This window comes from Canis lupus, chromosome 13 (genome assembly GCF_003254725.2).
Source record: "Canis lupus dingo isolate Sandy chromosome 13, ASM325472v2, whole genome shotgun sequence".
Lineage (NCBI taxonomy): Eukaryota > Metazoa > Chordata > Mammalia > Carnivora > Canidae > Canis > Canis lupus.
In genome coordinates this window covers 44,369,632-44,395,484 of record NC_064255.1, presented here as the reverse complement: position 1 = coordinate 44,395,484, position 25,853 = coordinate 44,369,632, and the positions used below count along the sequence as shown (strand labels likewise).

At 45.9% G+C, this 25,853-nt stretch overlaps 2 protein-coding genes across 6 annotated transcripts in view; both read left to right on the top strand.

The window, feature by feature from the left end:
- TEC (tec protein tyrosine kinase) overlaps positions 1-13,768 on the top strand; it is a 132,548-nt gene extending 118,780 nt beyond the window's left edge. For all 4 annotated transcript variants that reach the window (XM_025435682.3, XM_035704276.2, XM_025435683.3 and 1 more), the window contains 7 exons: positions 2,478-2,552; positions 3,290-3,461; positions 3,585-3,801; positions 8,828-8,892; positions 11,543-11,661; positions 11,743-11,900; positions 13,076-13,768. In XM_025435682.3, the coding sequence (XP_025291467.1) occupies positions 2,478-2,552; positions 3,290-3,461; positions 3,585-3,801; positions 8,828-8,892; positions 11,543-11,661; positions 11,743-11,900; positions 13,076-13,159 (890 nt within the window). In that variant the 3' untranslated portion in view covers positions 13,160-13,768. The remainder of the gene's footprint in view (positions 1-2,477; positions 2,553-3,289; positions 3,462-3,584; positions 3,802-8,827; positions 8,893-11,542; positions 11,662-11,742; positions 11,901-13,075) is intronic.
- A 2,290-nt stretch (positions 13,769-16,058) lies between these two features.
- Positions 16,059-25,853, top strand: part of TXK (TXK tyrosine kinase) — a 63,605-nt gene continuing 53,810 nt past the window's right edge. The window contains exon 1 of one of the 2 annotated variants that reach the window (XM_025435748.3): positions 16,059-16,163. In XM_025435748.3, coding sequence (XP_025291533.1) covers positions 16,076-16,163 — 88 coding nt within the window. In that variant the 5' untranslated portion in view covers positions 16,059-16,075. Of the gene's footprint in view, positions 16,164-18,831; positions 19,076-25,853 lie in introns of those variants that run through there. The other variant, XM_049092940.1, reaches the window with a different exon arrangement.

Genomic DNA, 25,853 nt, shown 5'->3' with positions numbered 1-25,853 from the left:
TACGAGTGATTTTGCTGGGTTATGTGTTAATTCTGTGTTTAACATGTGGGGAGCTACTTATATATCAATTTATCCCCCCAAAGAACTTTTTGTGATCTCTTTTTCTGTTATTTTCTTTTTTTACTGTTCACATTCCCTTATTTCTTTATGTGTCTGTATAAATTTTATTCTTCACCATTATCTAAATTCACTCATTTAGCAAACATGTATCGAGTGCCCATTACATGCCAGGAACTGTTGCCTGGCTCTAGGGAGATTATGGTGGAGTCACTGATCCTGTCTCTCATCTTACCATCTGGTGAGGGAGACACAGAAATATAGAACAATTTAAAGTTACTGTGAGATATGTCGTAACCGAAAATATACAGAGTGCTCTGGGTGTTTATAGGAGAGATACCTGCCATTTCTTCATGTTTAGTGCTGTGTGTCTAACCTACCTCACTGATTTCCAGTAGTTGGTGTTCCCAGTTGTTGATATTTTATATCCTTTTTTTTCCCCAAATTTTAATTTGATCCTGCTTAGTTAACATACAGTATTGGTTTGAGGAGTAGAATTAAGTGGTTTGTCTCTTACATACAACACCCAGTGCTCATCACAACAAGTGCCCTCCTTAATACCCATCACCCATATAGCCCATTCCCCCCACTCACCCCCTCCATCAACCCTCAGTTTGTTCTCTATTGTTAAGTCTCTTATGGTTTGTTTCCTTCTCTCTTTTTCCTCCCTCCCATGTGTTCATCTGTTTTGTTTCTTAAATACCACATATGAATGAGATCATGTGGTATTTGTCTTGACAAATGACTTATTTGGCTTGACATAATACCTTCTGGCTCCATCTATGTCATTGCCAATGGTAAGATTTCATTCTTTTTGATGGCTAATAGTCCATTGTATATATACGCCCCATCTTCTTTATCTGTTTATCAGTCAGTGGACATTTGGGATTTTTCCATAGTTTGGCTGTTGTTAATAATGCTGCTATAAACATCAGGGTGCATGTACCCCTTTGAGTCAGTATTTTTGTGTCCTTTGTGTAAATGCCTAATAGTGCAATGGCTGGGTCATAGGGTAGCTCTATTTTTAACTTTTCAGGGAAACTTCCTACTGTTCTCCAGAGTGGCTGCACCAGTTTGCTTTCTCCCCAACAGTACAAGAGGGTTCCCCTTTCTCCACATCTTCGCCAACATCTGTTGTTTCCTGAGTTGTTAATTTTAGCCATTTTGACTGGTGTGAGGTGTGATCTCATTGTGGTTTTGATTTGTATTTCCCTGTTGATGAGTGATGTTGAGCATCTTATCATGTGTCTGTTGGCCGTCTGGATGTCTTCTTTGGAGAAATGTCTATTCATGTCTTCTGCCCATTTCTTTGCTAGATTATGTGTTTGATAAATTCTTCATAAATTTTGCATACTAACTCTTTACCAGATAATGTCATTTGCAAATATCTTCTCCCATTCCATAGATTGCCTTTTAGTTTTGTTGATTGTCTCCTGTGCTGTGCAGAAGTTTTTATCTTGATGAAGTCCCAGTAGTTCACTTTTACTTTTGTTTCCCTTGCCTCCAGAGACATGTCTAATAAGAAGTTGCTACAGCCGAGGTCAAAGAGGTTGCTGCCTGTGTTCTCCTCTGGGATTTTAATGGTTTCCTGTCTTGCATTTAGGTCTTTTATCCATTTTGAATTTATTTTTGTGTACGGTATGAGGAAATGGTCCAATTTCATTCTTCTGCATGTGACTGTCCAGTTTTCCCAACACCACTTGTTGAAGAGACTGTCTTTTTTCCACTGGATATTATTCCCTGTTTTGTTGAAGATGAGTTGACCATATGGTTGTGGGTTCATTTCTGGGTTTTCTGTTCTGTTCCACTGATCTGTGTGTTGGTTTTTGTGCCAGTACCATACTGTCTTGATGATTATAGCTTTGTAATATAGCTTGTAAGCGTGGAATCGTGATGTCTCCAGCTTTGCTTTTCTTTTTCAGCATTACTTTGGCGACTTGGGGTCCCTGCTGTTGATATCTTAGAGCTCCATATTTATGATAAGATTGCTAGTGTTGAGTTACTCACGGTGACTCATGTTAATTTTTGAGACTACTGTAATTCCCTTTCATAGTTTAGATCACATTGGAAAAGAACATGAAAGAATTTTAAAATGTTTGAGAATATGCTAGCAGAGTGTTCGATAAACACTTAGTATTGAAAAGGCCATGTTTGTTGGGTGAATAAAAATGTATTTTAAAAAGTTTTTTATGTTCCATAAAAATATGAAATTGTCAGTTCAAAGAACAGGATCATCTTTGTGCCTGCCTTCTGCTCTTTTCATATTTTGTTAGCATATAGCAGAGTGCTGCGTGTACACACAGTGGATGAGCACTAAGTGAATAAATGAACGACTTTTATACATGAGCATCTAAGTTTGTGCATTTCCATGCAGAATGATTTAGAATGAATTCAATCACAGTGCTTTCTCTGACTTCCAGGACTTGTCACGAGGCTGCGGTACCCAGTTAGTACGAAGGAGAAGAATGCACCAACCACTGCAGGATTCAGCTATGGTAACTCATTTTTTAGTTGCATTTTCCTTGGAGGAAAAAAAAACCATTACCACAAGACCAGTTTAGAGGTTTAGAATTCCACATAAGTGAAACTGCTTTTATAGTTTTATAATACGGGTTTTTAGGGGATTATACTAGTAGCTATGGTAACCCTAGGTTTTCTGTTTTCATCATTATTCATAATGCAGCAGAAAACTTCCTCTGGGTGAAGAATAAGCATTACCATGTCATTTCTAAAATAAATCAAATCCTTTTGTGGTTCTCACCAGCTTGATTGGTTACTCACAGGAAAGTAAGGATCAAGGTAATAAAGAAGGCATCCAGCTTGATTGTCTTTGCTGCTTCTAGCAAAAAGCCTTTTAAACAGAAGATTAAATTCTTTCCAAGCTGATGTCATGGGGGTGGGGGTGGGGGAAGAATGGTAAGAAGGTAGTATTTGATTTTAGGTTTATTCCTAAGTACCTTTAAGCTCTATTATTATTAGCCTATTACTCAGCATCTTTTGCCTTCTCCTGTTTGTTTTACTTGCACTGTGACAGCTTTGAAGGACGCATCCTCCCCAGGGGGTGGAAAGCCACCTTCTGTAGTTTAGATGCAGGTTGCAAGTCTATGTTTTACTGCTAATTGCATTATCCTGTAACTTTGACATGGCCCTTGGTTGTAGTTTCTTTGCTTCCCGCTGATTCACGCTGTGTTCTCCTTATTAAACGTTATCACCTTCCCCCTCTGTCTGACAGAAAAATGGGAGATCAACCCTTCAGAGCTGACCTTTATGAGGGAACTGGGGAGCGGACTGTTCGGAGTGGTGAGGCTCGGCAAGTGGAGAGCCCAGTACAAGGTGGCGATCAAAGCTATCAAGGAAGGTGCCATGTGTGAGGAAGACTTTATAGAAGAAGCTAAAGTGATGATGTAAGTGACCACGTGCTTTCTGATTCCTCTTTTTGCATCAGAAAGTAGCCCCTCACCAGCCTAATAGGCCTGCGGTTTTCTTTTCCTATAGTTAATGGTATGTATGCATGACTTCCCTCCCAGGAAGCTGACACACCCGAAGCTAGTGCAGCTTTACGGTGTGTGCACCCAGCAGAAACCAATTTACATCGTCACTGAGTTCATGGAAAGGGGCTGTCTTCTGAATTTCCTCCGACAGAGACAAGGTCATTTGAGTAGAGATATGCTGCTGAGCATGTGTCAAGATGTGTGTGAAGGGATGGAGTACCTGGAGAGAAACAGCTTCATCCACAGAGATCTGGTAATCATAACCACCTGTATTCTCATCCCTGGCCGAAGTCCTTCGTCACACTGGGGCAGCAAATGAGCAATGACGTGTTAATATCCAATATTCTGTTTTCTTTTTTTAAGATTTTATTTATTTATTCATGAGAGACACAGAGAGAGAGGCAGAGACCCAGGCAGAGGGAGAAGCAGGCTCCCTTCAGGGAGCCCGATTTGGGACTGGATCCCAGGACCCCGGGATCATGACTTGAGCTGAAGGCAGATGCTCAACCGCTGAGCCACCCCAGGCTCCCCTCCAATTGTTTTCAACACTGTTTTACCATTATCTTTAAACTTGGGAAATTTAACTCGCCTCATAATTTTGACAGAAAAATCTTGATTAAATCTAATACATATAATACATAATTACATAGGCAGTTTTATAAAGAATACATAATTATATAGGTCACTGTTCCTGAGCAACTTAAACATATATTAACTATTTGGTCTCCAAAAGAATCCCATGTGATAGTCGCAACAGACTTTCTGATCATCATTGTTTCACAGATAAGAAAATTAGCTTGAGAGAAGTGAAATGACTTGTGTAAGGTGATAAATGTGGGAGTATAAATCCTTTCACTAAATCCTGACCTCTTTTCCACCTTACACAGTGTAAGCAGAAGCTATAACAGAAATCCTTGGTTTATTTTTCTGATTTCTCAAATCACTTGGTAAACATGGAAACTCATGTTAACTCCTGAGAATACTAGAGAAAGGAATATTATTGGTTCTAAAATATGGTGATGGAAACAATCTTTCCTTTCTCCTACTCTTTCTCCCTATGTCCTCCATTCTTTTTTTTTTTTTTCCTCTCTTTTTCTTCTCTGAACTTAGGGCATAATTAAGAGCTGAAAGTTTGTAAATAGAAGGCCTGACTTCTTGATGTGTTGTAGTGTAGTTACCGAATGTCTCTTAGAATCTGTTTCTGTATTTATAAGTTGTGAGTGGGTTATAATATTCATTTGCTCACAAGACTGTTTCCCCACCCAGCTTTATTGAGATATAATTGATGAAATTGCTTATATTTAAAGTAAACAACATAATAACAATTTATATATATGCATTGTAAAATGATTATCATAGTCATATTTATTGTATCCATACCTCACTATGGTGAGAATGCTTAAGATTTACTCTCAGTAAATTACAAGTAAACAATAAAGTATTATGAATTATAGGTATCATGCTATCCATTAGATCCTCAGAACATATTGACTTCTACATTTTTTTAAGATCTCACATATAAATGGTATCATATGATATTTGCCTTTCTATCTGGCTTATTTCATTTAGCAAATGCCCTCCAGGTTCATCCATGTTGCCCTAAAGTTTTTTTTTTTAGCTGAATAATATTCCACTGTATAGATATACCACATCTTTATTCACTCATCAGTTGATGGACAGTTAGATTATTTCCTGGCTTGGCTGTTGTAATGCTCCTATAAATACGGGAGTTCAGAGATCTCTCTGAGGTTCTGATTTCATTTCCTTTGGTATATATTCAGAGGTGGAGTTACTGGATCATACTTTCAATTTTTTTTTAATAGACTCCATGCTGTTTTCCATAATGGCTGTGCCAGTTTACATTCCTGAAAATAGTATGCAAGGGCTCCCCCTTCTCCATTTTTTCTTCCTTGCCAACTTTTGTTATCTCTTGCGTTTTTTGATAATAGCCATCCTGCAGGTGTGAGATAGTATCTCATTGTGATTTTGATTTGCATTTCTCTGATAATTAATGATGTTAAACACCTTCTCATGTACCTCTTGGCCATTTGTATATGTGGGTTTTTTTCTGAAAAATGTGTATTCAGGCTCTTTGCTCCTTGTAAAACTTGGATTATTTACTTTTTTGAGTTGTATGAGTTCCTTGTGTATTTTATATATTAACTCTTTATCAGATATATGGTTCTGCAAATATGTTTTCCCATTCCATAGTTTCCCTTTTATTTCATTGACGGTTTCCTTTGCTGTGCAAAGGTTTTTAGTTTGATGTAGGCCACTTATTTATTTTTGCTTTTGTTGCTTGTGCTTTTGGTGTCATGCCAAAAATTCATTGCCCAGACCGTGTCTGGGAGTTTTTTCCATGTTTTCTTCTAGGAGTTTTATAGTTTCAGGTCTTACATTTAAGTCTATAATCCACTTCAAGTTAATTTCTCTGTGTGGTATAAGATCAAGATCCAATTTCATTCTTTTGCATGTGAATATCCAGTTTTGCCAGCACCATCTGTTGAAGAGACTGTCTTTTCCCCACTGTGTGTTTGTGGCCTCTTTGTCAAAGATTAGTTGCATGCATGGATTTATTTCTGGACTCTGTATCCTTTTCCAATGGTTTGTATTTGTTTTTCTGCTAGTACCATACTGTTTTGATTACTATACCTTTGTATACAGTTTGAAATCAGACCATGTGATGCCTCTAGCTTTGTTCTCAGTCTTTCCCAAGATTGTTTTTGGCTCCTTGAGGTCTTTTGTAGTTACATATAAATTTTAGGATTGTTTTTTCTATTTCTGTGAACTATGCCAAAGGATTTTTGAAAGAGATTACATCAAGTCTGTAGATGGCTTTGGGTGGTACAGATTTTTAATTAATATCAATTTTCCCAACCCATGAACATGGAGCTTTCCATTTATTTGTGTTGTCTTCAGGTTTTTTCATCAGAAGTCATATAGTTTTCAGGGTCTGGATTTTGCCTTTGTGGTTAAATTTATTCCTAAGTATGTTATTGTTTTTGATGCTATCATAAGTATACTTGTTTTCTTAATTTCTTTCAGCTATTTCATTGTTAGTGTATAGAAATGCAACTGATTTTTGTGTGTTCATTTTGTATCATGCAACTTTACTGAGATCATCTATTCTATTTTTTTTGTTGTTGTTGGTGGAGTATTTAGAGTTTTCAATACCTAAGATCATGTCAACTGCAAACAGAAACTTGAATTTTGCTTTCCAATTTGGATGCCGTTCCTATTTCTTGCTTAGTAGCTCTGGCTAGGTCTTTCAGTGATGTGGAATAGATGTGGTTAAGTGGGCATCATTGTTTTGTTCTCGATCTTAGAGGAAGGGTTTTAGCTTCTAAGTATGACATTAGGTGTGGGTTTGTCATACATAACCTTTATTTGGTTTGTCGAGGTATATTCCTTCTATACTGACTTGTTGAGAGTTTCTATAAATGGATGTCGAATTTTCTCAAATGCTTCTTCTGCTTCTATTGAGATGATCATATGATTTTTATCTTTCATTTTGTTAATGTGGTATGTATATCACATTTATTGATCTGCATATGTTGAACCATCCTTGTGTCCTGGGGATGAGTCCCACTTGATCATGAGGTATGTATGGTCCCTTTAATGTGCTGTTGAATTGCGTTTGCAAATATTTTGTTGAGGATTTCTTTTTATCTGTGTTCATCAGGGATATTGACCTGTACTTTTCTTCTCTGGTAGTATCCTCATCTAGTTCTAGTGTCAGGGTAATGCTTACCTCACAAAATGAGATTGACAATAATCTCTCCTCTTCAATTTTTTGGAAGAGCTTGAGAAGGTTTGCATTAATTCTTCTCCAAATGTTTCATAGAATTCAACAGTGAAGCTATCTGGCCCTGGGCTTTTCCCGTACAAGACTGTTTTAAAGATCGAACTATGTGATTGGGGCAAAGAGTCTGTAAAACAGATGCGATATATATAACATTCATTATTGTTGTTATGCTCAGTGATGATAAAGAATGTCTCTTTGTCATATTGAAAGTTGTGAACTGGGGCGCCTGGGTAGTTCAGTCGGTTAAGTGTTAGCCTTCCGCTCAGGTCATGATCCCAGGGTCCTGCTCAGTGGGGAGCCTGCTTCTCCCTCTCCCTCTGCCACTCCCCCTGCTTGTTCTTTCTCTCCTCTCTCTGTCACATAAATAAAATCTTTAAAAAAAAATAATGAAGTTGTGAACTGAGCACCTTCCTCTTTTATTTTATACTTTCAAAACTACTGAAAGTCCAGTGCCTACCTGCATATGGCAGACTGCATCTGTCCACACAGATCATATCTTGGTGGAAGCAGTTCTGATAATTTTGCGCTCGTTATACTGACATCACAATAGTAAGTTTGTATCACCCTTGAGGGGAGGATTGTGATGCTCCTTTTGGGCAAAGAATGCTGTTGACCATGAAGTGAAGTAATTATAAGGTATCTCCATAGGAAGATCGGGGGGCAAATCTGGGGAACTTGAGAAGAGACTCTTAAAATACATTCAGCAGGAATAATCTCATATAAGTGGAACTGCCACCTACAGAGAGTAAAATGCTAGAAGTGTCAGGAATAAAAATGTGTCTTAGTCCACAGGTTATGGCATTAAAGATATTATTTTCCTTCTGAGAAATATGTCTTTTTACCAAACTGTTTTCTTGAGTCTTGTACCCTTAAAGAATGGGTAAGAAAATATACATTAAATAATCAAGAATTACATTTGACTAATTTCGTATGTCATATCACAATATACTGGATTATTTAATGACAAGGCAACTATGTTACATGTGGCTGGCGTTTTTTTGTTTTGTTTTGTTTTGTTTTTGTTTTTTTGACTGAAATCAGGATGATCAATCACTGAGCAAAACCTATTGGGTAAAAGATCAGTTACCTATCACTTTGTTGTGTGTTATTAAACTCACCTAGTGAGAACCTGGATCAAGGACTTCAAGAGATGTCATCATCAATAAGAAAACCTAACAATTTAGTAAAAAGAGAAATGGGAGGGGGGAAAGCAGGTTAGTCTTCGTTTAGGTGTGATAGTTGGTAAAGTCATGTAATCAAGTCTTATCGTACTTATGTCTTTCTGATTTTTCTACCCATTGTTTCAAATATATGTTGAAGACATTTCCATAGCGATAAATACAATTTATCAAGAGACATTTCCACCTTCTGTCCATGTTGGCTGGGATGTACTAAATTTAATATAAATGGAATTTATATTTTTCTACCCTGTAAAGCTTTGTAACTAATACACCATTGAAATGTTACTTTCCAGGCTGCCAGAAATTGTCTAGTAAATGAGGCAGGAGTTGTGAAAGTGTCAGATTTTGGAATGGCCAGGTAAGGCTGAGTCTATGTGAATATTTTCTGTCAATTTTGGATTAAATTAATACGTACCTTTGAAGGCACAGAAAGCCTGACCTTTTTTTTTTTTTTTTTTTTTTTGGGAGTTTGACTGTGTCAGCTTCTTTCTCTGAGGGCTGCCGAAGAGCTGTTTTTAAACCACATCTTTTGTTCTGTTAGCAAAATATTTGTAGGATCCGTCATTTTCATGGGAAAACTAATTGACTTTTCTGCTTCTTCGTGTGTTTTTGATGTAGGGCAATAAAATAAATTAGATTATCTGTATTTTGAAAAATTTCTTTGCTGAATGTATCCGTTTTGACTGTTACCATGGGCTGCTTCTCAGGTAAACAAATTGTTGAGAAATAATAACTGCTTTATGCTTTATTATGTGGCGTCCGGTAATAGTCACATTAGCTTGTAGAATTAATAAACCCGGGGGGTAATCTGCACTGATGAAGTAGCAAGGAAATCTTGTTAGCTGCTGCGAGATACATAAATTTGTTTAAAAAAAAAAGGCGTATATACATTGCGATGTTAGTAATTTTCTCCACTAGGTGGTAGCAGAGCCTGGTAAATATACTACTTTCATTTCTCCCTGACCTGAGTTGGGTTCCTAGTCTTTTTTCACAGAAATGTGTTAAGAGGTAAACGTCCTTAGAATCCCCAAGTCTGTTGTGTTTTCATTCTCTTAATTTTTGTCATTTTTTAAAAGAGTGTTAGAAGAGACCTTTAGAAAGTATTGTTTGTCCTTTCCCTCCTCTCTATTCACTCATCCCTACATCCCTCTGTAAGAACATCAGGTGCCTACCATGTACCCAGGTGTTAGGCTGACCCATAGCAGAGAATAAGGCATATGAGCCCCTGCCCCTATGCAGCTCATATTCAGGAGGAGAAAGAGAGACAGAAGATCTGAGAGATGGCCAAGAGAGGAAAAACACAGTGATGTGCCGGTGCAGGGGTCAGTGTACCAAGGCCTCTGGCCCAGGTTGTGACCCAACACCTTTTTTTTTTGTTGTTGTCAGCTTGTGAGCGAACAGTGGTTTGCCAATTTTTAAATGGTCAGCAACAATGAAAAGAATTTTTGGACACATTGAAAATCATATGACATTCAGGTGTCAGTGTCCATAAATAAGATGTTATTGGGACCCAGCCCCGCTCGTTGGGTATTGTCTGTGGCTGCTTTCACACGACAAAGGCAGAGTTGGATAGCGGTGACAGAGACTGTATGGCCCGAGAAATAGGAAATATTCATCATCTGGCCCTTTACAGAAAAAATGCTCTCACCCCTAAGGTAGGGGGCACATGGGGCTGGGGGGGTGCAGTGCTGAGCGATGGTGCAGGGCGGGGTAGTGGCAGCTGCTTCAGATCTGGAGCTCTGGGAGGCCCTTCGAGACTGGGATGCTTGAAGAGAGACCGAAAAGACAGAAGTAGCCAGTTAGGTGGAGATCTGAGGATAAACTCTTCCAGGTGGAGGAAACAGCGAGTATAAAAGCTTAAAATCTGGGGCCCGCGTGGCCTACTCAAGGAGCCGAGAGAGGGCCAGGGCGGCTGGTCCAGGGCCAGGCACGTCGGCCCCAGGACACACAGGCCACGTTTAGCTCCTGACAGTCCTCTAGTTTCACGTTTGATTTTTTTTTTTTTATGTGTTTGGCTTTCAGAAAATGTGTGCTTTTGCACCAGCCCCTCTAAAACACTCGTTAGACATTAAATTCAGAACCGCCCCCCACCCCGACAGACAGGCAAGTTAAGCCAACTCGTGGCAGCGTGGTTACCATGCAGCAAAGGAAGTTTGTGCCATTATTTGAATGTTTTCTCACGGAGGTTTTAGAAATTAGCTTTACACATTCCAATCCTACGTAAACGCATTCCTCTTGTGAATACATACTGAGCACATCACAGGAAGGGCTGAGTTCTCCGTATCTCCCACCTGCTCACGGGTCTTGCCCAGAGGTAGCCGAAGTTTGCAGGTGGCGTGTGTCCTTCCAGAAAGATGTAAGTGTGCTTGCATAGCAAAGATCACAGAGTATTGTTTTGAAAGTGTATGTGAGAGTGTGAGTGTGTGAGTGTGCGTGCGTGTGTGGGAGGGATGTCATGGTATATAAATATATACGCCACCATTGACATATGTCATTTTGCAATTTGCTTTTTTCATTTGCAGTAGGTGTAAATTGTACTCTGTGGAATCGTGGGGGCCCAAAGCACGTGTGTCTCCAAACGCCCTGCACCACTTCCTTTAGAGCAGCTCCGCTTTAGATGTTTTACATGTGGGGCCTTTGGGTTAAATTCTGTTTAAAGAACAAAATTGCTTAACCCCTCCCCCCCAAAAAAAAACAACAAAAAACTTTGCTAACTCTTTAAATGTGTTCTGCCCCTATCGCCTTATAAAAAAGAAAAACGCACAGAAAAATGAAAGTGTAGATTCTGATGTTACAGGGCATCCATCTCAAGCACATAAGTGAGGTTGAGAGGAAGATGGAAATCACCAGGCGTGGCCACTGAGGCAAACATTTAGCTTCAACCGGATGCTTCTTGGACTTCAGTCAACTGTGTTTTTGATTCTAAGAGGAACAAAAAAATGTAAAGAACGTGTACAACATGTAATTCGTAACTCAGAGGCGTAAGCCTATGGTTTGTCTTACTTTAGGTATGTCCTGGATGATCAATACACAAGTTCTTCTGGTGCAAAATTTCCAGTGAAGTGGTGTCCACCCGAGGTGTTTAATTACAGCCGCTTTAGTAGCAAATCGGACGTCTGGTCATTTGGTAAGAACACGGTTCATTTTTCCTCAGCTCTCCTCGGATGAGACAGTGGATGCATCCTTTGTAATCCTTATCCTTTCCTAGGTGTTTTAATGTGGGAAATATTCACTGAAGGCAAGATGCCCTTTGAGAAAAACACCAACTATGAAGTGGTAACCATGGTTACCCGGGGCCACCGACTCTACAGGCCGAAGCTGGCGTCCAAATATGTATACGAGGTGATGCTGAGATGTTGGCAGGAGGTAGAAAAATTTTTGTGCTTTCTTTCTGAATCTCTAAAACATTTAGGGATCTGGGCTTGGTGGATTAAGAGTGTATAGTCTTTGCAGCCTGGTGAGTTAGTACGTGGTGTATATGGTTTCAAACTCTAGGTCGAAAGCCAATCCTCTCAAGTCAGTTCTGAATAACGAGAAGAAGGTGGTGAAGAAGTGGAAAACGATAATAATTAAGATCATAAATTCAGTCAACTGTGGACATTCAGTCAACAATTCCCCACGCCCAAGTGGAAATCCTGTCACAGTTGCCCGAGTTAGGGACTCAGGGAATAAGTCCGGAGAAGTAGCTCTTCTTTCACCGGACTGCTTGGATTTTTGAAGTATAAAACTCTTCAACCAGAGAGGGTTTCTTTCACCAAACGTCGACTTCCCCCAGGTCTCTTTCCTCACAGCCTTTGGAAGTTTTCCTTCCTGGTGTTTTGAAACGTCACCTCATAGATGAGACACCAAAATGATTTTGGAAAGATTATATAATATCAGCTCACATGTATTGTGTGCTAGGCACTGTACTACGTGCTTTAGATTTCATTCTCAGAAGAACCTTTTGAGGTGCAGAGATTTTTACTGTGACCACTTTGTGGATGAGAAGACCAGGGCTTCTGAAGCTGACCCTTGCCCAAGGCCACTTTGCTATAGAGAAGCAGAGCCCATGCTCTTGAACTCTTGCTATAATGTCTCCAAAGAACACTGATTGGGATGGAGAGACCTGAGCAGGAAGTGTTGCTGGGGGTGGGAGAGGACGGTGGGAGCAAAGGTCAGATGGTGGTAGTGAGTGCAGGGTGTGTACAGATTGGTCTGAGTGAGCAGAGAGCCCACATGAGGGTTCTCGTGGGAAATGAAATTGGGCAGCAAGAGGGTGCAGGAGGGACAAGTTATAGGGGGCGCTGCAGGTCAGCAGGTCTTGGTGTTGCAGGCAGTAAGGAGCTCTGTCAGACCTTGAACGGAGACCCACAAGCAGCGTATAGAAAGGTTCGTCTCGCCACTCGCCACAGTACGTGCGGGGTAGAGTAGACCCATTTGGAGACACCTGAGTGCTCTAGACCCGAAGCAATGTGTGCTATGTGACGTGAGTTTGAGCAGTGAGAAATTATTTGGGGGATGAATTCTGGAACCCACAGCTTCTCTTTGATTTTTAATTATAGAAACCAGAGGGAAGGCCTTCCTTTGAAGATTTGCTGCGCACGATAGATGAACTAGTCGAGTGCGAAGAAACTTTTGGACGATGAGTGGTGTTGTGATCCGTGGCGTCCAGCTTCCGAAGCATGAGGAAGAGATGGCCCTTTGTGGCTAACTTTTAATTTATTTAGTACTTGGACATGTAGATGGTTTTACTTACAAAGTGGAAACACCTAAAGCATTTGCTTCTAGCCCAAATGGGAGCTCTGGGACTGAATCCTTCCAACTATGGAAATGCTGCCTAGGGAGGGTGATTAAGAACACTCGCTTTTATCCATCCCACAAGTACTTGAGTGCCCACCGTGTGCTAGGTACTATGCCCGGGCCCCACGCTTTGCCCATTTTAGGGGTGTATGGAGGGCCACGTTAGCTGGTACACCGGTACACTGGAAGGTCAGGCTATTTGGGAAGGAAAAGGGAATTAGAATCTTATTCCACCAGCCTTTCTCTTTCCTTCGACTTCTACAGAAATCTGGGCCTGAGGCATTGTCTAGAATGTGGGTTCTGGGTGAATCAGGAACCCACCTTGGATAAGAACTCATCCTTTGTTTTGAAAACATCTGTTTTCAAGACTGCCATGAGTATTACGTTAAAAAATATTTGTATGCTGTATATATTGTAAATATATATAATATATAAAGATATATATTTATAAGAAACATGAGTTGTCTTTTAATTAAAAATTCTAATTCTGTAACATAAGAGTTTACCTTTTTAGGATTAGGGGCTGTGCCTTGCAGCTGTCAATTTCTCTTCCCCCAGGGATCGAATATGCCTTACTGAAGAGAAAGAAGTCTGGACCCTTCTACACTAGTGCCTCCTCCCCACTTAGGCAGACACGTTTGGGGGTGTCCCCAACCAGCCCCATGTTTGGGCTGAGTGACCCTGCCCCTAGTATACATAACTAATTGGAGTTAGGTAAAAAATTGAATGAAGGGCAATCAGTGACTTACTTTTTTTTTTTTAATTTAAATATTTTATTTATTTACTCATGAGAGACACAGAGAGAAGCAGAGACACAGGCAGAGGGAGAAGCAGGCTCCCTGTGGGGAGCCCGATGCGGGACTTGATCCCAGGACCCCGGGATCATGACCTGAGCCAAAGGTAGACACTCAACCGTTGACCCCCCAAGCATCCCAACCAGTAGTGACTTTCTACATCTTAAGAATCTGCCCCAGGACATAGATGCCATCAGTGGAGGTGCTGGGCTCTGGGGCAGCATGATGAGGTGATGTTCCCAACAAAGCCGCCTCCACTGCCAGCAAGACCCAGGAGCAAGCTCCCATTGTGGCAGAGAGGAAAATGGAGAGCATGGCTTATTGAGCTGTCTCCTGGACGGCTTTAGGGAGATCTGGATGGACTTAGGTTCCTGGATCCGTGAGATGGCCTATTAGAGACTCATGGTAGACCCTGTGGTCAAGTTTGAGTGGGTTTCTTACCCTTACGGTCACTGACGAAGACACCAGCTGAGCTGGAACCTTCATTTCTCCCCCTGAGCCCAGGAGAAAGAAACAGCCTCTGCCGTCAGTAGCCAAGGCCGTGCACGGCCCCACACATTTTTCTTGGTATTTGGGGGGTAGGAAGCCGAGGTGCACACAACATGTAGGGCCTTTCTTCTGGAGTTTGAACTGTTCTGGAGACTGCCGTGGTGTCCCCTGTAGCACAGCTGTTGTGTGAACGTAGAGCTGTTGCTGGCTGCTCTGAGCAGCGTCTCCCTGCGACCCTGGAGACCCATCTCTTCCCCTCCTGGCCTGCCCATCCACCGAGAACTATTGTCTACCCTTCCTTAACCTCCCTATAATGGAAAAAAAAAATTATCTTAGGGCTTTTTACAGTCTGTTTGCCACCTTCCTCCTCACCTTCCTGTGTAGCTGTACCCCCATCGCAAAAACATACGCACCTTTTAACTGACTCGTTGGAGTTGGTCAGTCTCGTTAGCCTGGAGTCTCAGTACCGTCTATGATGTCTTTCTCCTCCTCTTCTCCTTCATCCTGCCTCCTCCCACACATCCCTGTCCAGTCCCATACTTCCCTTTTCAGCTGGAGGAGCTGCATTCAGAGTGCCGGATGGTACTGGAGAAAGCGGGGCCAAAGGATAGTCCTTGTACTAATTGTTACGTACACTACTGATGTGGACATGAGATGGACAATACCTGGCAACATTTGGGACACGTGGTCCTCAAAACTCTCTCCATTTTTCACCAAGACTTAAAAACCGTTTTTGTATAAAGGCACAACAAAGGCAAACAGCGAAGTCAAAATAGAAGAATCCACCCCGAATGCTTAAAGAGATCTTAATCTATAAAGCAGGAAATAGGAAGGGCAGCAATACGAAGATGCTACGCGCTCATTAGAATTGTTCCCTTTAGTTTCAATTTTTGGTTGTGTTTTCCAAGGGGATGAAGTGCAACCCATAAGTGCAATTTTTATCGATGTTGTTTTTGCATTTCCCAGCCATGGCTCACTCCCCTTTTAGGTGTATTGTTGCATTGGCTTTCCATCCTCACACACGCACACGCACACAAAGAAGTTTCATAATACGGTCCTTGAACTGTCAGTACTGAGTGGGAGGACAGAACATTCTAGATTTTAGATTTCAATACCTAGAATCTCGTCCTGTTTCTGCCACTGTGTCCCTCATCCTCTTGGCGTATCCATTTCCTTCTCGGTCCAGAGAGGGCAGTTGGATTTGATTTATTTTTTTATTTTTTATTTTTTAAGGTCCCTTTCATGAATATTTTTGTGATTTCTTGAAAATGTTGTTTGCTGGAGTCACCCACACAGTTGGGAATGAGGAACCCATCGCAACTACCCTCACAGATCTGGATGTAGATTATTGAGCTTTTCTTATATAGGCCATCGGGTTGTCATTCACACACTTCTCTGAGGTTTTCAGAACAGGAAAATAGGTGGGGTTAACTTTGCTTGTGAGAAACATCTCGGGCGAGCTATGATTTCAGTTAAAAGATGTGTTTTTGTGACTGGAGCGCCGCTCGAGAACTGAAGGCTGTTTGGTCTGCTCCCTGCAGAAGCCCAGCCATGATTCTTTCCACCTGTAAGTAAGATGACTTTGTCCTGCACCTTCAGGGCCGGTTCTGGGGGTGTTACTTACTCTTGAGCTGAGGCTTGTGGAGCCTTGCGGATAATTTTCCCAGATGCAGTGACGGGGTTTTGTGTTCGAGATGACCATCACAGCGAGGCAGTTATAGTGTTCAGCGTTGAGAATGCAAAGGGAGACAAAACCGTGTTCTTAAATCTCTCCGTGGAACTGCAGTTTGAAAAGTGCTGGGTTTTAGAGGGATATTGTGCATAAAGAACTCAGATGCTGAGGGCTGGGAGACCAAGTTTTAGTTTCTGGATTTGCAGCCGCCTTGCTGGGTCAACCTTTGGCAACTTCTCCTATCGAGTCCTTATCTGTAAAGTGGTGCCCTCTTTCTGCCCACCTCCCAACAAGGTACCATAAACAGGAGCTAAAAAATGACGCATCCTTCCTGAGTGTAATTTTGGAGTTGCTTTGGAAGACTGTTCAGTTCCATGTGCAATTTTGAAAATGCTTATTAATTTAGCTCTGTATGAGGGCCTTAAGGTGCAAAAAAAAAAATCCTTTAACAAAATAAGGAAGGAAAATACTGTCTTTGCTTTTAGCTCTGAAGGACTATAGCACCCAGTTTTAACGAAGCTCGGCCATACCAGATAAAAGCAATCAGGGACCAGCTCGCAAAGTTTTTACATTTCTGATCTTTAAAGAGGCAATAGGAGAAACTGATGGCAGTTTTTTAAATGTCATCTGTTTAAGCCACATCACCTCAGGGGACCCAACACTTGTTGGTAGAATTTGTAAAAAAAATAAAGCAGACTCTTGCAGCTGTGCTGACCTGAGTATAACTTACAGTTTTGATCCACTCAAAGACAAAATGGGGCTGCCTGTTATCAGAAATGCGGTGACCTGGGACGTCTGGGTGGTCCAGCAGTTGAGCATCTGCCTTCAGCCCAGGGCGTGATCCCAGGGTCCCAGGATCGAGTCCTGCATCGGGCTTCCCGCATAGAGCGTGCTTCTCCCTCTGCCTGTGTCTCTGCCTCTCTCTCTCTCTGTCTCTCATGAATAAATAAATAAAATCTTATAAAATAAAAAAGAAAGAAAAAGAAATACGGTGAACCACAGCCAAGCAAACAGAGCTAAGGAGCGACAGTTTGTGTCCCTACCGCCTCCAATGGTAGAACAAAGGTGAGCAGTGACTTCATAACCTTTTTATTAAAAGCTATGTGAGCATCTGTTCTTCATTTCTCCTGAGGTCAGAACTAGAGAAAAGGCTGTTAATTTTAACAGGAAAGATTTGGTTATACGTAAAATAAATGATGGTGAGGGTTGGGACAGGATTGCTTGGCCCAGGGAATTAAATAGGAGCCTGCCTATTGGTGAGACAGTTTTGAGGATCATTCTGGCTGGCCTGGAAGGGCATGGTTTGATGAATGTTCACCATTCCTTCCAGCTTCTGGTAAGTTGTTCGATGTGAGAATCGTTTTTGCATTCCTGCCGTGAACCACACAGAGACGTGGCCCTACTTGCTTCTGGGTCAGACACTAAGTGTTTCCCGTTGATAAGGGAAAGCCAAGAGATGCTTCCAGGTGTATTACTGCTAATCAGCAAAGGTCTGTGTGTGTTTGCCAGGCCAGGGTCATTTGGCGAACGTGTTTGCTGTTTTAAGAGCGGCCCTAAAAAAAATAAAAATAAAAAAAAATAAAAAAAGAGCGGCCCCAGGAGCCTGGCCTGACAGGCTGCAGTAGGCGGGAGGAGACGGTGGGCGAGGTGAGATGCTGCCCTCCTGAGTGGTGGGAGAGCCCGAGCGAGCCCTCGGGGGCCTGCGCCGGAGAAGTTCAGTTGGTGAAGCATAGTGGGGTACGGTCAAGGTTTCTACCCCCCGACGGCGGCCCTGAGGACAGATCCCGCCCAGCACAGTTATCTGGAAGACCAAGCCCAGGGAGAAGAACTGGGGCTTCGAAGACTCACGGCTTCCTTCCCCTTCACCTAATTTCCTTGCCTATCTTTTCTTCTCTGTTTATGAAGTAGAAGGGGAAAAAAAAAAAGATAATGATGTGTATCAGTGATTCTTAAGTCTGAGCGTGCCTGGAGGGTGCACGCATCCCAATAAAACGCCGGTTTCCAGACTCCCCTCCATGGTTCGATCTGGGGGTGAGGTAAGCACCCCTGATTGCCTTTCTAGGGACCCTATTTTTTTTTTTTTAAGATTGTACTTATTTATTCATGAGACAGGCAGAGACACAGGCAGAGGGAGGAGCAGGCCCCATGCAGGGAGCCCGACGTGTGGGACTCGATCCCCGGACTCCGGGGTCACGCCCTGGGCCCAAGGCAGATGCTCCACCGCTGAGCGCCCCGGGTGCCCCATGTAGGGCCCCTATTTGTAAAGCCCTCTCTCCTTCCTCCTTGTATGCGATTTCCACACCAACCCTACAAGCCGCCGTCTTCTGTCCTTACCTTCTTATTAGCATGAAGACGGGGGGCAGCTGCCTGGCCTCCCCGAGAAGGCCCCAGCGCTGCTGCCTTGGGCAGCCCGTGTCCCCGAGTCTCTGGGCTGAGCCCCCTTCTCAAGAGGAGAGCGCAGGGGAGCAGGGCCGCGGCTCGGCTGGCAGCTCCGGGCCTTGGGGCCCCGCGGCCTGCGAGACTCCGCCAGGCCCTCGGCCCCCAGGCCTGCCCGCGCTGCCCGCGAGCGAGGACGTGGATGGGCCGCGCCGCGGCCTTCAGGAACCTCCCGCCTTCACTGCGGCCCCGGGGACCGGGGGTACCAGTGGTCTGTCCCCGCCGCCAGGGCGGGGTGCCGAGGCAGAGGGACGAGGGCCACGGGCCACAGTCAAACGTGGCCGCTTCGACAGCGCTTCAGGCGGCGGCCGGTCCCCTGGGAACAGAGCCGCTTCGCCTTCATCACGGACACTCCGGGGGCCTCTGGGCTGGTGAGTCGTCGCGCTCCTGCCCCGCACCTGCGGAGAGCGGGTCCAGGTGCCAAGGGCGTCGCCGCCCCCACGGCCTCGCTCGGGTCCCCGCGTCGTCCTCGTGCGGCCACCGCCCTGCTGCCCCTTCCTGCCCCCCGCGCCGGGCCACCCTGCCGGGGCCTGGGGGCTCAACACGGCGCCCCACAAGCTGGCTCGGGGTTTGTGAGCTCGCCATGAGTTTGGAGGTCACAGACGTGAGTCTTCCAGAAAGTGCTCTGGGATGTGGGGGCCGGGAGGGGCCCTGTGCACGAGGGCCGGCCTCACGTCAGCCCGTTCCGGGGAGAGCTGGGTGTTCCTGCACAGAGGACGCAGGGAGGCCGGGCTGGGGGGCAGCCGGGCGGCCTTCGGGGCGCTGCCTTCCCTCACAGCCCCCACCCAGCGTCTCAGGCCTCCACGGTCTCCTCAGGCCTCGCCCGCGCCAGCACCTCCTCCCCCGCCGGGCCGAGGGCCCCTTCTGTCTTCCACCAGATTGACCAGTTTAGGGTCCCATGAGCTCCGAACCCACTAACTATTAGTGACCGATGAACCCCCTCGAGTGGTTACTTGTCCTCCTTCAAGGTCGGGCCGAGATGATGTCAAACCACTGGTTTGGGGGTTCACGTAGGGTTGTTAACTTGTTTTGTCAATACATTCAAAAGCGCTGATCTCTCTGGTGACCCTCATTTCTTAGGAGCAGGGACAATTTAATGTCCAAAGGCAACACACTGGAGTGTTCTTAGAGGATTTGTCCTAGAAGGGGCCTCTTTTTAATATCGAGAAGAGGGGCACCTGGGGGATCCGCGGTTTAGTGCCTGCCTTGGGCCCAGGTCGTGACCCCGGGGTCCCAGGATCAAGTCCTGTGTCGGGCTCCCTGCGTGGAGCCCGCTTCTCCCTCTGCCCGTGTCTCTGCCTCTCTCTCTCTCTGTGTCTCATGAATAAATAAATAAAACCTTAAAAAAATATATCAAGAGGAAGTGTATGCACAAAACAGGCATAATCTGACACCTCAGGTATATTAAGTGTACACCCAGGATAAAGGATCGATTTCTAAATCGAATAATCATCTCTATGAAATTCTCGGTGTCTTACTTCTTCCCTCCCTCCCTCCTGCCCGTCCGTTTGTCTGTCCTTTCCCTGTCCTTTCCTTCCTTCCCTCCCCCCCCCTCCCTCCCTCTCCCTCATTGGTGTGGGTTCTTGGTTTGGCATCTGGAAAACCTTTTCTGGTAACTGATCAGAGGTGGAACTTCACGCTAAGGAAAAGCTAGCTGGTGTCACACCTCCCAGATGACGTCACTTCAGTCAATTCAAATGTGTCTGATAAAATTATTTTTTAAATGTATTTATTCATGAGAGACACACACAGAGAGAGAGAGGTGGAGACCCAGGCAGAGGGAGACGCAGGCTCCATGCAGGAGCCCGACGTGGGACTCGATCCTGGGACCCCGGGGTCACACCCTGGGCCCAAGGTAGACACTCAACCGCAGGGTCCCCCAAAAGCCCCACAATGTGTCTGACTTTAAAAGGTCCTTAAGAAACAGATCTCCTGGTGGGGATTTGTGATCGTCCGGAGTTTGGCCTTCTCCTTCTGGCAACGGCGGCGCACGTCCTGAAGGGCAGGTGGAGGCCCGGTGCGCGCCCACAGCCACAGGCTCCCTCTCCCGGCCGAGCGGAGGGCCGCGGGCGCCCCCATTCCTGCCTGAACACCACGGCCGGCCGTGTGCGTCGGGCCGCCAGCCTGGTCCCTGGTTCAGGCAGCTCTTGAAGCCCAGCCACTTAGTCACGTTCTCGAATAAAGGTCGGCAGCCACCTGCCGGTTATGACCAAACTCGGGGGGACTGAATTTCACTTGAGGCTCTGGCTCAAAACGCAACAGTGACGTCGGAGAGGCCGGGGGAGGAGGGCGCCGTGACGCTGGTGTAAACCTCAAGCCTTAGAAACGGAGGGAAGGCGCCGGCGCTGCTTCGCAGACGGCGGGGTCACAGCTTTCCTCCAATGGGTGCTGGTGCCTGACAGGTGCTGGTGCACAGGACAGGTGCTGGTGCACAACAGGTGCTGGTGCCCGACAGGTGCTGGTGCACAGGACAGGTGCTGGTGCACAACAGGTGCTGGTGCCCGACAGGTGCTGGGGCACAGGACAGGTGCTGGTGCACAACAGGTGCTGGTGCCCGACAGGTGCTGGGGCACAGGACAGGTGCTGGTGCACAACAGGTGCTGGTGCCCGACAGGTGCTGGGGCACAGGACAGGTGCTGGTGCACAACAGGTGCTGGTGCCCGACAGGTGCTGGGGCACAGGACAGGTGCTGGTGCACAACAGGTACTGGTGCCCAAGAGGTGCTGGGGCACAGGACAGGTGCTGGTGCCCGACAGGTGCTGGTGCCCGACAAGTGCTGGTGTGCAGGACAGGTGCTGGTGCCCGACAGGCACTAGTGTGCAGAACAGGTGTTGGTGCCCGACAGGTGCTGGTGCCCAATAGGTGCTGGTGAGCAGAACAGATTCTGGTGGGCAGAACAGTTGCTGGTGCCCAACAGGTGCTGGTGCACAGGACAGGTGCTGGTGCCTGACAGGTGCTGGTGTGCAGGACAGGTACTGGTGAGCAGGACAGGTGCTGGTGCGCAGGACAGGTGCTGGTGAGCAGAACAGTTGCTGGTGCCCGACAGGTGTTGGTGCGCAGGACAGGTGCTGGTGCCTGACAGGTGCTGGTGTGCAGGACAGGTACTGGTAAGCAGGACAGGTGCTGGTGCGCAGGACAGGTGTGGGTGCCAGGCAGGGACAGGCGTCCTCCCGCAGAGCTGTCCTGACAGGTGGAGCTGCTCTCAGCTGCTCCCTTCCACTGCCCCCTGCTGGAAGCCCGTTCTCCTACAGCCTAACCCTCCCACCCCCCCTCCCCCCAGCCCCCAGGGGAGGTGGGGAGCCGCACCTTGCAGGGGCGCGAGAAACAGAGCCAGCGTCCAGAAAGGTCACAGGGATTAGGCCAGGATGCAGTGCCCTTTTCCTGCCTTGGCCATACCGATGTGCAATTAGAGCTACCTGCTGGGGAATACGGAGCAGGTGAGAAAGGTCCGCGCAGATGGAGAGAGGCGGCAACGCTGCCTCCCGAGGTAATCCTCAGCCTCAGCCTGTCCCTGGGGCATCTTAGTCTCGCAGAGGCCTGGGACATCAGGAGCTCCCGCCTAACCTGGGCGTCTTCCAAGGGCACCGAGGGGTTCTCTCCCTGCAGGCGGCCTGCTCGCTGGGGTTTCTGTCATCAGGGGGGCCGAGGGGGCCCTGCGTGTTCACAGACCTCAAGACCTGTGTCCTGTTGCAAACTGAAGACGCCTGCGAGTCTCCTACGGTGGATGCCTGCTTTGGAGGGCATCGGTATTTCAATCTATAAGTAAAGATGCCTAGGGGCTTGGAAAGTCGTGCCAAACGAGAGGCCACCGGGGAGCCGCTCAGGGGTCACGATTTGTTTTTTCATTTGCTCAACAATTGTCTTGGACAGCAGCTGAGCTGGGCAGGAGGCTGGAGCGGAACCCAGGCAGGGCTGGCCTTCCCGCCACAGCGGCTCTTGGTCTATGAGGGGAGAAGAAGAACCTTCTCATACTTAAATCAGTGGCGGCAGAGGGTCTGCACCTTTAGTTGAAGGGAACTGTCTTCGCCACTGAATCTGGAAAATGAAGTATTTTTGAAAATCCCAGACTGCAGAAGAGAGCACAAGTAACCCTGGGGATGTTGTGGGGTTCATAATCCACCCTGCGGGCATGTAGTCCTTCCAGGGAGTAGGGGAAGGCCTTATCCTAGTGCCCAGGTAGCTTTCCTACCCGTGGACTGACACCCGCAGTTCCTCCGGGAAGGTTCTCTGTATTTAGATGGGAAGTATCAAGACAGGGAATTTTATGGGTCAACTTGTCTGAGTCATGTGGCCCCGATGGTGGGTCAACATTATTCTGGATGCTTCTGTGAAGGTGTTTGGGGGATGAAGAGTTAAGTCGAGGCTTAAACCAGTGGTCTTTGAGTAAAACAGATTCCTCTCCACAGTGTGGGTGGGCTTTATCTCATCAGTTGAAGAACAAAGCTTGACCTCTCCTGAGCAGAAGGAACTCTGACAGCGGTGCCTTTTTAGCCCCAAACCCAGTTCTTCGTGGAGTCTCCAGCCTGCTGGCCCACCCCGTTGCATTTTGCACTTGCCAGTCCCCACAGTCATGTGGACCAATCCCTTGCAAATGAACCTCTCCGTTCCCCCTAACACAGGTGCTATGCTTACAAACACGAAAATGCCTTTAAAAGAAGCACAAGGTAGTACAACCTGTTTACTATTATATCTGTTTATGATGTCATTTTTACCTTACCAAGAATAAGTTTCTGGGCACCTGGGTGGCTGAGTGGTTGAGCGTCTGCCTTCACCTCAGGGCCTGAGTTAGTATGGTGAGATCTTAGTAGGGCGCCTGCTTACAGTAAGGGCTGTGTTGGGGAACTGCCTTTCCTAGGAGATAGGTCTCATCCCTATATTTTTCAGATAAGGCTGCTGAGTGATGGCCCAGGAATCACACTGTGGCCACAAAAAGAATGGAGCCATGATTTGACTGCAGGGTGGTCTGACCCTAAAATCCACTCCACCCCATGCGCTGTCCTAATATGGAAAAAACAGTTGAACACCAGAGGGGTTTTCGCTCTTTCATTTCTCATCTCAGGGATGGGTGCTTGATTTTGGTTAAGTTACTTCTTTAATTTAATGTTTCTGGGGCAGCACGTCGGACTTATGACCTACAAGTACTAGCCAGAGCTCCGGAAGTTGTTTTCTTCAACTTTGCTGTTCTACTTAGTCAAAAGGTTGTGGTCAACCTAGCCTGTTCTGTGGCCGGCATCGAGCCATGAGATGTCCTGTGGTAGAAGGAGCTACTGAAAAGTAGAGGTGTCATGTGGTGGTGTAGGTATTGGTGAGGCCTGTTCTTTGAGTTCTTGCTGTGTGGCCAGGCACCAATGCTGGATGCTCTGGGGAAGCACTGAAATCAAATTGCTTACAGCGTAGCTCAGTGGTTCTCAGAATCAAAGGAATTTGCTACCTCCCTCGCCCCAGGAGGACATTTGACAATGCCTAGGAGTTTTTTGGGTTTTCACAACTGAGAAGGGGGGTGGGTGGGTGTGAAAAGGGTGAGAGGGGTTGCTGTTGACACCTAGTGCATAGAGGTGCTGCTAAACATCCTACAACTAACAGCATCCCCCAACCCCCCAAGAACCATCCAATCTAAAATGTCAATTGTGGTGTGGTTGAGAAACCCAATGAGAGATGGAGCCTACACAAAGACGGTCATTTAAATGGCCATCTAACATGGCGCCCAATTACAAGCCACAGGGCAGGACCGATCGCTTGTGCTCTGGGAGCCCAGAGGGCCGTGAGATGGGAGTGCATTGCAGTGGAAGTCCTTTTCAGGCTGGAGGCACAACTATTCAAGATGTTTGTGAGAACAGAGCAAGTGGAGGAAGCTGGTGCAAGAGGAACAGTGAACATGGAGAGTCAGAGGGAAGTTGGCCAGGTCATGGCAGGCAATGGACATAAGGGACATAGAGGAAGGTGTAATCTTGATGCCATGTGTAGTTGAGAGTCTTTTTAGGAGCTGAGGATGGAGAGCAGTTGGCTGAGACAGAGTTTTAGGGAAATGAACTCAGAGGGTGGAGTGAAGGAGAGAACACTCAAGAGCAGGGCTCAGAGGCAGGGACTTTCATTCATTCAGTCATGGAGCTAACACGGTGCCCAGAGGTTGAGAGCAGAGTCCCTGGAGTCGGGCTGCCTGGGTCCCATCCTGGCTGTCAACGTGAAAGCGCTTTGGCTCTCGGCAGGGAGGATCCCCTCTGTGGTTCAGATTCTTCATCTGTTAAGTGGCACCTACTTCACAGGGTTAAATGAGGATTAAGTGAGTTCTCACAGAAATGCAGGTGTGGGTCGATGAGGGCTTGCACCAGACTGGTAGCGGGGGAGAGAAGAAGTAAACAACCAAACAATTTGAAGAGATTTGTGGCAGATTGGATATAAGGGATGGGGCTAGGAATAATTCAAGATTTGTGTGGCGGAATCATACTCAGACTTGGGAAGATTAGAAAGGAGAATCAATAGTGTAGTTTTCTTTCTTTCTTTCTTTCTTTCTTTCTTTCTTTCTTTCTTTCTTTCTTTCTTTCTTCTTTCTTTCTCTCTTTCCCTATTAATACAGTATTTATTTGTCTTCTCTCTGTCAAACCCTGAGCCAACCACTTTCCCCAGCTTGCCTGGAGAAGTATAGGAAATGGGATATATAGGGCAGATGAGACACAGGAAAAAGACCTATGGGGAGGTGGAGACGGCTCTGTCACATGGCAAAGAGGATGAGAAAGGCCACCATCAAGCAAAGGAGCCCCATGACCGCCAAGAGGACAGAGCCCAGAATGGGGTAGAAGAGTTGTTGCTCCAGAGGGGGTTCTTGGCATGACCAATGTGAAGCCGTCAAACACAGGCCCAATACCAGTCCTAGAGCCCGTCACTCCTACCACAGCCCCACCAGCCCCCATGGACTTGGCTGCTTTATCAGTGTCCCTTGAAATGGCACTGGTTCAGAAGCTGTGGCTGGGAATAAGTGAGGCCAGGTGACGTGGGGCTGACAGGCTGCTGACACCCTCATTTATCAGCGTCTCTGGTGGTTTTAGCACCACTGTGGACACTGACCGGCTCAACATCTAAGAGGGGATCTTCGGGAGATGAGGGGCTGTGGCAGGAGAGCAGTTCCCAGTGCAGAGAAGAGAGACGGGGGCA